Here is an 11,168-nt window from a genome sequence, read left to right as displayed (position 1 = left end):
ATTGGCCTCCAGTCACTTACGAACCCACTGTTAAAGACCTTACCCTGGAAGACAATCTTACTCAGCCACGCGTGATTGCCAATGAATGAACGAATGAAGCCCAGGTATAACTGGGTAGGATTGGAAAATTAGAAGCAGGAACACTGTTCCTGCTTTATAAGCCAGCAAGAGGGAGAGGGGACAGAAGCAGAAACATTTTTGTGAAAGATTTGGAGTGGGAAGGGAAAGGTTGTCCTACCTTATGATGAGCTGGGACCAAGAGTGATTCTAAGCCTTGTCCTCTGGTGTAAGGTAGAACTGTGACAGCTAGCAGGGGTTGGGGCAGCCTATCACAACTATGTGGTAACATGGCCCCTCCCACCACTGGAATGCAAATTTAAATTGGCCCTTGGACTTAAAGTGGTTCCTCATCCCTCATTTTCAGACTACAGGTGGCATACCTCATGATTAAATACTCATGTAAAAACCATGCCCTACATATAAAAAGCTGCATGCAAAGGAGACAATTAGGCTATTAGCCTTCTCATTAATACAATTTTAAAGTGCAAGGAGTATTTGGAGAAGGGGGGACAGAACAGATTATTTAGGCACACAATCCAAAATTGTACAATCCAATTCTAATGTGTATTGCAACCAGGCCTCCCTTCAAATCAGGTTCCATCAATTTCAATGGAACATGCAATTACATTTAGCAATGAGGTGTTAAGACTTAAGTCAGTTAACTTAATCAGAGGGGTCACAGGAAAGTAGGCTCGCAGAAAAATGTTGCTTCTCATAATAATAATAATAATAATAATAATAATATTCTGATGATTTCTTAGTTTACTACTATACTGTACAAACTAGCAGTCTAGGAAACTGTTGTCTGAAGCCTAAATATGCACACATACTTAATGCAGTATCTCTTGACTAACACTATAGTTCCTTGGCCCTGGATAATGTCTCCCTGGGGCCTCATTCAAACCAATATGGTTAGCATGCTTATGTCATACCTTTTAAAACAAGGAAAACTCACACAAAAGGCAGATCAAGGATTACTTGGCATGACAAGCTCTGGAGAAGGAACAGTGTACTTTAAATAGGCAAGATGTATGGCAATTGATTTTACTACTTTTTCTGTAGAGCTCTATGGTAGCATATACACATTTTCTTGATGTGAATTCCACTGCCTATAGTACCACAGCTAAGGTGCCAAGTCTGAATGCTGCCGCAGCCTCAGTAGTTGCTTCAGCATTTAAGAGATGATCCATCTTCAGTACATGACTGTTCATAACAAGACTTAGTGTGTAACAAAACCATAGAGTTTTCACCAGGGCTGTGGAGTCAGAGTCGGAAGCAATTTTGGGTGGAGTTGGAAGAAATGTACCGACTCCGACTTCAAAATAAATTTTCATTGACAAATTTTTTAAAATATAAATTCAAAATTGCAAAGAAGCTTCCCATGAAGTCAGCTGTAGTTGAGCATTTCACCATAACTTAAGATGGAAAACATTTTGTGTGTCAGTGTATGACACAGGACCCAGATGAAGACAAATGCTGTGATGCCAAGATCAGCGCATATTCAGGCAGCAATAAAAATGCTCCTACAAGAGCTTCCAATTTAAAAAGACATTTACAGCCCTTTCCAGGGCTGTGGAGTTGGAAGCAATTTTGGGTGGAGTCGGACAGTAGAAAAATAGAGGAGTCGGAGTCAAAGGTTTGGCGTACCGACTCCACAGCCCTGGTTTTCACTCCTGGGTGTTTCAAATCAAACTTCAACTTTTGGAACAGAAAAGTCTATCTTTCATAATGTGCAACAGTAGAACAAGGTTTTACATCTTTCTTCAGTTGAAGCTACAATATGCAGAAATTTGCCCCAATAGTTCCTGCACTTGGCCCCTGGGCTGTTTGTACACAAACATCACTGATTGTCAAATGGAAAAATAACTACTATAAAACAAGCAGTGCTAGGATTCATCCATTATCACATTTCAGTCAGCGTAAATACTTCCTAGAGAATAGTCAGGGCCAATTCCAGGTTTCTGGGGCCCCTCGGGCACTATGGGCCCCTCACCACCACTGGGCCTGCTCACCTCCTCCCACCACCCATCTTCGTTGCTGGGGGGCACACCCGCACCACTACTGCCTTCTTCGCAGTGCTTGCTCATCCCTGCAGTGGCTGGAGGCTCCAGGTGCTCCGCCGCAAGCCCTTTTGCAGGCCCTGCTGGCAGAAGCATGTGGCTATGGTGTCCCCAAGGTGGAATTTCCCACACCATGCAGGCTGCTTCCGAGGGGGGAGCAATATGCTTCTGGCAGCTGTGGAAGAGCTCACAGTGGAGCACCTGGAGCCTCCAGCTGCTGAAGGGGTGGGTGAGTGCTGAGGAGGAAGCTGTGTCAGTGGGCCCTCTCAGCAATGACAGGAGAAGGCAACCAGGCCCAGTGGTGAGGGGACCCTGTGAGCTCCTGGACCCACCTGCTGGTGCTGGGCCTGAATACAGTTTCTCCCTTGATTCTCAAAGGGGCCATAGTAGATTATAGCCTTTATCCCCTCCATTTAAACGTATTTTCTCGTGAAACTCGAAAGCCGTAGGGCTACATACACAACAAAAATGTTCTCCAATTATCAATTAGATGTGAAGCAAATTATTTTAAACAGAATGATGCAGCCCTGGAAAGGATCAGATTTAAACAGAATAAAATATGGAGATGTTAAGGAGCAGCTGAATATAATCACAAACTTTTCATGAGTTATAGCAGCATGAAACCTATTAAAACAAGATTACAATACACCTGTAACTTTGGCTAGGACTGCAGTTCATCCATGGGCCACCAAGGAAAGGCTTGTAGCAGAGAAAGATTCAGTAACCAAGAGAATCATGTAGAAATAGCCCTCCACAACTTCTACCATAAAGGGACTATAAAAATGTTGAAGTTACCTGATACTACAAAAACTCAAACCAATCTTTGGGAAAAAACAGTGCAATGGTTTTCAAAGTGCACATCATATTGGTGTACAGAAATACAGTGTATCATGATAATGTAATAATAATAATCTATCAAAAAGCCAAACAAAATTTAACAAGCTGATTTCTGTTTGATCTTTGCTTAAAACTACACAACACTAAGGTTTCTAAAATGTTTTATTGCTACAAACATACATTCGTATCACAAAAAAACTACAAGGTATATCATAACATGTATTTTACATTGAGCGATGCAGTCCAAAAGACAGCTACACTCGCAACATAATTTTTAAGTTTATGCATTCTACAACTAAGTATGCTGTAGTAGTCACAGCATGTACTTGAAATACCATTGTGCTGAAATGATTAAACTTTCTACTTTATTTATATCCAATTCTCAACATCAAGAGAGGAAAACCAACGTTAAAACACATACACAAAACAGTATTTTATCCATTCTAACAGCTAGATTATTATAAAAGCTAAACTAAAAACAGCTTTGCCTTCATTTTAAGCAAAGGTGAAAACAAATTACACAAACACATTTTCAATTTAAATGGAATGCATGCACAGGGTAGGGATGATAAAAGCCTTATTTTTAACTATTAGGAAGTTTACTCCGCCACATTAACAGAAAAATAAATCAGCACTTTCCTCTACTTGTGTACATTTCCTGCATTTAACTATCCTCTGTTTGGTCAAGAGTGAAGTCAGGTTGCTCTTCAGTTTCTGCTTCCTCCTCCTCAGCTTCTGCCTCCTCTTCCTCCTCCTCTGCAGGTTCATCTGCCTTGTCTTCTTCTGCTTGCTGCTCTGGAGTTTGATCAGTAACTTCAAATGGATTTTCACCCTAGTAAGAAAATGGATAAATATAAAAAATACTGGGCCGAGTATGTCAGCTGAAGAACACAGCAAATGCAACCAAATAATAAAGTAAACTGGACACACAATTTCCACCTCATGCTTAGAAGGCATTTTTAAATAATGAGTGTTTTACAATAAATATAAATAAAATAACACGCTTCATTTGAACTTCACATGCAAAAACAAGCAGGAGTAATTCCTATTATACTACTGTCCTTTTTTTGGCCTACATATTCTGCAATTTCAATAAAAATCATACTCAAGTAAGAACTCATAGACAGATAACACACTAATCCTGCAATCCTATGATACCTAGGAAGGTATCCTGAGGTCCAAGGAAGCATCAGGCCTCTCTTTACGAGAGAGGGTCCAGCAGATCTCATACATAGAGATGCAGTGCTGGGGATGCTTCCTCCCTCCTGCCACAAAAACTTTCACAGCTATTGCCCAACTCTAATGTCAATCAGGCTGAAAAGGAGGCATGCTGGTGACAGTCTGGGGGTGTCCCAAGGCCAGGCATGGATCCAAAGGATCCATAGCCTTCCCAGTCCCCCGCATACCAGGGAGAAAACTATGCCAGTCCTAGATATGGTGTAGTGAATTTCCCTCCCATTTGGAAAAATGGGAGTTGTTTTAAAAATTGAGAAGGACAAAGGAGCACTATTTTGCCCTTACTTCTGCCCTGCTGATGACAGCCTGGCAGCGATCTGAATGAGGCAGATCACATTTGCCTTCAGATCCCACGTTTACAATCATTAAAAGAAATAACTTCAACTGGAAAGTACTATCCTAATCCTTTCTCCCTCAAAAAAGGAGAGTCTCTAAGGTAATGCCAGCTACTACATACAGTATGTGTGAATCATCAACACAAATGTTTAATACACAAATATATGCTATTTTAATTGATCAATAAACAAATTTTAATGATTAATCAATTATGTTAATTTAATCTGATTACAGCCTATATATCTACCAATATGAATTGCAGGCAATTAAGCTAGTTCTAACTAAACAAATTTAGGATTACTTCACTTACAAATAGTAAAATTGACAGAATCATGCAGGAGCCACTTTCATGCATTTTTTATCATCAATGACTGCAGTTGAAAACTTATTTCAAATTGCAAGCTTACCTTGACATAGCGCTCATATCGGGCCTTCACAATTGGGTTATTCAAGATGCTGGTAGCAGTTAGCACACTCTCTCTTTTAATTTGTTCTTTGTAAGTCTGTAAACAAGATCATACTGTAAAAGCAAGCACAACAAACCTATTCCAAAGAGACATTCAAAATCCATTATAACCAATGCTGTATCAGCCAGACAAATATGAACTGGTTATTGAAAGGAAAAAAGGAAAAGGAAAATATTCAGGAAATGTTGAATTTTTGTTAAGAGTTCTAATGTACCAACTAAGCATTTGCCTTTAGTATAATCATAAGCAGGTAAAGCTTAGGTCTGTACTTAGCACATTGCAGAAACAGACACACCGTGGATTACCAAGAGGAGGAAAAGCTTAATTTTAAGTCCTATCCAATGCACTAGTGGTCACATAACCATAACCAATTTTGGCATATAGTACAGTAAAAATATTTAAAACTACCACCTCTTAATGTACGTAAACTCCTTGTTTCAAACATTCAAAACAAAAGGTTGCTCACAGCTGCTCAAATCTCCAATAATTTTCAAGCCCTACTGTTTGGATCAACTAGAGAACAGGATTTTGGCTTAAATATGAAACAGTTTTGTCAACATTAATTTTTATGACACACAAATACATTCTATTTAAGATTTATTGTCAACATTTAATCAGAAATAAAGTTTGATTTTATAAAGCACTGTAGCAATTCTGTTTTTTAAAACATGCTAGGAGAACTCAGACTCATCAAAATAATGAAGTGTCAACACCCAAGTGCATTTTCTATCACTAAATTATATAACCTGTAGACAAAACAGGGCACGAATTACTTCACTGGTTAACTATTAATAGCACCTGATTCTCAGAAAACAATGGTGGTGACAAAATTCTAGCCATTTTCCATTCAATCACAGAAGATGAACTGATGAGCAAGCCATAAAACAAAAAGTACATAAGGTAGCAGAACCTTAGCAGAAGGCAGGAATTTTTTTGCCAATTATCCATTTGCTGCAGAGTGTTCTGGAGTGACTGGACTGTTCTGAAGCTGTTTTCTTAGGAGCACTGGGGGCAGGGGACTTCCGGGAAGGGTTGCTTTGCCTGTGCTGCCTCTGAGCGAGCTCTCGCCTCAGAAGAAGCTTTTTCAGCTTTAAAATTAGTCAGAACGCTCTTTTTGACCGATAAAGATTTTCTCCCGGGCAGGGAGAAACGTAGAGATCAACCCAAAAGCCTGTTTTTGTGGGGAGGACTGGATTTCATTTATTTATGAGAGAAAGTTCAAACTGTAATGCCGGACGGACTTTCATCAAGCTCTATCTGATTACAGCGACACGTTTATCTTTTCTTTAAAGAAAAAACGGACTCTAACAGGCAGATAAGCATCCTTCTTTCTATCTTTTTCCACTTGGCTTAAATTGGTGCAGCAAAAAAGAGATTTGTCAATGAATCAGCTGTGAAGAAATTCTTAGGTGAGTTTTGGCTTTTCTCTTTCATTAACGAAATTAAGGAGGAAAGAAATCGAAAAAGCTTATCTTTGTTTTTATCGCAAAAAGCTGTCCTGGAGGTGCATTCTAAAGATATCAACGGAAGAGGGATTTCTATTTCGAGGAGGGAGGAAAAAAAAATTTTTTTTGGTCTATTTCATTTTGACGAATCTGCTTGTTCACGACGCCACTAATTGTTTTGATGTTGGGAACTAAGTTTGTTTTGTATTCCTGAACACATAGAGATAAGGCAGGCTGTATTGTCTACACTGATACAAGCAAGCCTGAAATATTAACCCAATTGTGGCTGAAATAATTTTTGTCTCTGTGGTTTTAAGAATGACAACCAGGAAAGTGAATGAGACCATGGAAGAAATTATGTTTCAGAAAATAATGGGTGAGATTGAGATAACGAAACAAACCCTGAGACAGGGTAGCCAGGAGATGAAAATTGAACTTAACAAAATGACGCAGCAGCTTAAAGAAATAGTGGATTCTGTGAGAGAGGAGTTTGATGGGATAGGGAAGCTACAAGACCTGGAGATTGGAACAAATGTGAAATTTGAAAAAGATTTGGATTTTATGGATGTTAGAAATAAAGTTGACTGTTTGGAATTCAACTTTGTCTCTGAAGAAATTAATGAAGATTTTGGTGGTAAAGTTATCAATGTCTTGGATAATTTTCTGGACTGGAATGATGTGATGGAGTTTGACATAGAAAAAATCTATGGAGTTGGCTATAGATATGTGACAGTGGAGAAACTCTTAAGAGATGAGCCAGTGCATTTTGTAAAAAATAAGAACAGAGATATGACTTTGCAGCAATACTTCAGCAACATATTCAGAATTTTTGACTGGAATGATGTGATGGGACTTGACATGGAAAAAAATTATGGAATTAACTACAAATGTGTGACAGAGCAGAGATGCACCCAGAGCAGAGATGTGACTTTACAACAATATTTCAACAACATATTCAGAATTGATGGCAAAGACATATTTGTGATGGGGGAAATTCCCATCAGACTCTTGTTATATGACTATGGCTACGACAGCAAGATCATCATGGGATACTGATAATGGACGAATGGATACTGAAACCACTGGATTTAACAGGACTATTGAAGATGGAAGATGGAATTAATATTGATAATGGAAGAATGGTTATGGAAATTATTGGACTTAACAGATTTGACGAGATGGATTAATTGATATGTTTACTTGGACTATAGCTATGACAACAAGATTATTGTGGGATATTAATAACGGAAGAATGGCTATTGAAATTACTGGACTTAACAGGATTATTGAAGATGGAAGATGGAGTTAATATAGATAATGGAAGAATGGCTATTGAAATTATTGGGCCTAACAGATTTGAATTAGATGGATTAAGCGATATGTTTATTTGGAGAAAAATTGAAAGATATACCTTTCAAGGAATTGAAACCTCTCTTTGACTTTTTGTGGAAAGAATAAAATAATGTTTATGAGATTTGATGATTAATTAAGATAACTACTGGAGGAAAGTGATTTTATAATATAATTTTAGAGATAGGACTGTTATATATTCTAGACTTATAACTGATCTGCGACAAATCGGAAGTCGACATTTTATTTTATTGTTTAATTGTTTTTGTTTTGTTTTGTTTTTTGTCTTTGAAAATTTGAATAAAAATTAATGATAAAAAAAAAGGAGCACTGGGGGCAGGAAAAAAAAACACTTCTTCTCTTCCATTATTGGGCACTAGATCAAAGGGCTTTCTGTGCTGGCAAGGACACCAACTAGATTGCCCCTATTAAGTTCCCCTTTTTTTTAATGGTGGACAATAACTTTTCCGCATTTTAAATTTTAGTTTTCAATGGATTTTCAATACCATGAAGAATTACTTATTTTCCAAAAATTGAAGACAATTCCTTTTAAAAAACCCCAAGGGGGAAAACATCCATGTTTTTCCAGTCAGAATCTCAACTTGATTTTGGGACCAGAGGACTCTGAATCCTCACAACCACACCCTTAATAAGCACCATGAGATTAAGGGCCAAGCTGCACCGTGATCCTCTCCTGATCTTATTTTTAAATGTTTTTTGCCATACTTTGCCATTTTGAGAAGGATCACATAGTCTCTGAGCCAAGCTTTAAACGAACAAATATTAGAAGCTGTCCTGCCCTGGCCCCAATGAACCCTAAAGCCGCATACTCCAAAATGTTCATTTTGTGGCAAAGGTAGATGCATAGACAGCAGGTTTTGATGTAAAATTTGAAATGCATGACACTATGGCTGAAATCTAATACTTATTTAAACGGAAGTGAACGCTCTTGGATAAAATACCTGCCTAGTCTATTAGAGCTGCTTCCAACTAGCAAATGTCTATCTGTATAGTCAAGAGTGGCACCATTAAAACTGGACCAGGAATTAAGAGCCAGCGAGGTATAGTTGTTAAAGAGTGTCCAACTAGCACTCGGGAGGCCCAGGTTCAAATCCCCACTTGGCCATGAAGCTCAGCAAGTCTGAGCCTAACCTCCCTCACAAGATGGTTAAAGATAAAATGGGAGGCCCGTGTACATTGATTGCCCTGAGCTCACTGGAGGAAGATGAGATATAAATGAAATAAAATACAATTTACAAGAGAAGGAAAAAACTAATCTTCACCACACATGATCTACTTTTTCATTATAAAATGGAAATGGATTGCCTTCAAGTCGATCCCGGCTTATGGCTACCCTATGAGTAGGGTCTTCATGGTAAGCGGTATTCAGAGGGGGTTTACCATTGCGTCACTCTGAGGCTAGTCCTCCCCAGCTGGCTAGGGCCTGCTCAGCTTGCCACAGCTGCACGCCAGCCCCTTCCTTGTCCGCAACTGCCAGCTGGGGGCAACTGGGCTCCTTGGGACTATGCAGCCTGCCCATGGCTGCACAAGTGGCAGGGCACGTAACCCCTGAGCCACTCACTGTGGGGGTGATCTTTAGCTGGCCCTTCACACCCAGGAGACATGAGCAGGATTTGAACTCACAGACTCTGGACTTAGTATCTTGGGGGATAGTCAGTAATCTATATCGGATCTCACAAACCATGCGCATATTCACATCTGAGTTACTACAGATCAGAGTTCTAACAATCAAACCACTAAAACAGACACAGAACTGCACAAATCTAATGAAAGGCAACCAAGTAACACTTATATTTTACTTATTCACTGAGACTGAGCAGTAAGTAATTAGCCTATGGCCGGACATTGAATCCATAAAGAGAATCCTTCCTAATAATTATTATTTATCTCTCAACTTCAAGAAGGGTGAAGTGGGGGGGGGGGAGAGAAAAAAAGAGAAGAAGCTGCAGAGACTTCATAGCTGCACCTACTGAGTCCCAGAAGCAAAAGACAATGCCAAGGGAAAATAATTCATGTTAAGAATGAAAAAGGTAAAACAATATATCAAGCACTCGAAGAGATTGGAAATGGTGCTGCCATGCTCCTCATTCATTCAACTAGCTAATCCAAAGTATAGGTTAAAGAGGAAGAAGGTCATAAACCTTGCCAGAGTGACTGATAGATTCCAGTCAACATTCTCCCTAAGGCAGCATAGGAACCTTCATATTAAGAGCAGCCATGGGCTCTATGACCAAAGATGTGCATGGCTGCTTCAAGTTACCTTCAGATCTACTGATAAAGCAAGTACAACTTGTGTTTAGTATTCCCCTGTTTGAAAACTAAGCCTTTAGACTGGGACAAGCCAAATAAGTGCAGAACTATTTTTGTACCAACTGCCTCATAAGAGCAACCACGGAAGTGTGCTAACTGCAATTCTAACCATTTTTGTGGGTACAGAGGGGGTTCTCTTTATTTTTTTAAAAAAATGTGTTACACATACTCGTGTTCTCTCTGTACAAATGAGCACTGAGCTTAATTCTTACCTCCTACTGTTGTTGAAATTATTGCCAAGTACAGAAAACCCAATCAAAATATAAATCCAAGGAGTGATGCTAAAGGCGATCCTGATCCCAACCTTAGTTTTGCCAATATTCTGTATCCATCTACAGCTTTTGCTTAGTGATCTAGTCAATGGATAATTTTTTTAAAAAATAGACTAGTGGTGCAGCCAAGTGGTATCCTTAGACATGGTTACAAATCGCTGAAAACTGCATGAGGTGGCTGGGAAAGCCAATCACACAGTCACACTGCTATGTAAACTGAACCACTACAACATACCCAGCCAAATCCCTTTCAATTGCATTTAGATTTCAAATAAGAACCAAACATAATTATGCATCCTATGAGGCACTCTACCTCTCTTCCATCCATCTAAACAAGAGCTTGTGTGTCTTAATCAGTGTTGTTTACTTTTGTATATTCTGCCTACTTTGCACCGTGTGGTATAATCGTGAACTATGCTGACAATCAATAATGAGTGCATAACATGGCAAAGGAAACAAAGGAAAAAGGCATGAACTCAATGAAACAACTGGCCAAGATGCACATTATGCAATCTTTAGCTTTAGTATCAATCAATAAGGTAAAATGAAAATGAATAGCCAAATGTTTACCTGTTTCCCCTTTGCATGCTCAGGAGACTTTAAGTGCTGCTGAACAGAACTGTGTAGTGCGGGAACATACACACTGCATGCAGAGCAGAGAACCGTCTCTACTTTCATCATGTGGTCGTCAGCTGTGACGCCTGGTAAAGAAATAAATACTTTTTGAGTAACAGATAGAGAAACCTATGAAGAAAGTCTTGTACATGTGTGTGT

General features: G+C 39.1%; 1 protein-coding gene across 6 annotated transcripts in view; it reads right to left on the bottom strand.

The window, feature by feature from the left end:
* Nucleotides 1–3,101: 3,101 nt before the first annotated feature.
* Nucleotides 3,102–11,168, bottom strand: part of ZNF326 (zinc finger protein 326) — a 32,614-nt gene continuing 24,547 nt past the window's right edge. For all 6 annotated transcript variants that reach the window (XM_061633620.1, XM_061633616.1, XM_061633617.1 and 3 more), the window contains 3 exons: nt 10,965–11,095; nt 4,937–5,032; nt 3,102–3,789 (listed from right to left, as the gene is read on the bottom strand). In XM_061633620.1, coding sequence (XP_061489604.1) covers nt 3,622–3,789; nt 4,937–5,032; nt 10,965–11,095 — 395 coding nt within the window. In that variant the 3' untranslated portion in view covers nt 3,102–3,621. The remainder of the gene's footprint in view (nt 3,790–4,936; nt 5,033–10,964; nt 11,096–11,168) is intronic.

Source organism: Rhineura floridana, chromosome 6 (genome assembly GCF_030035675.1).
Source record: "Rhineura floridana isolate rRhiFlo1 chromosome 6, rRhiFlo1.hap2, whole genome shotgun sequence".
NCBI classification, from domain to species: Eukaryota; Metazoa; Chordata; class Lepidosauria; order Squamata; family Rhineuridae; genus Rhineura; species Rhineura floridana.
This window is presented reverse-complemented; position numbering and strand designations above follow the sequence as displayed.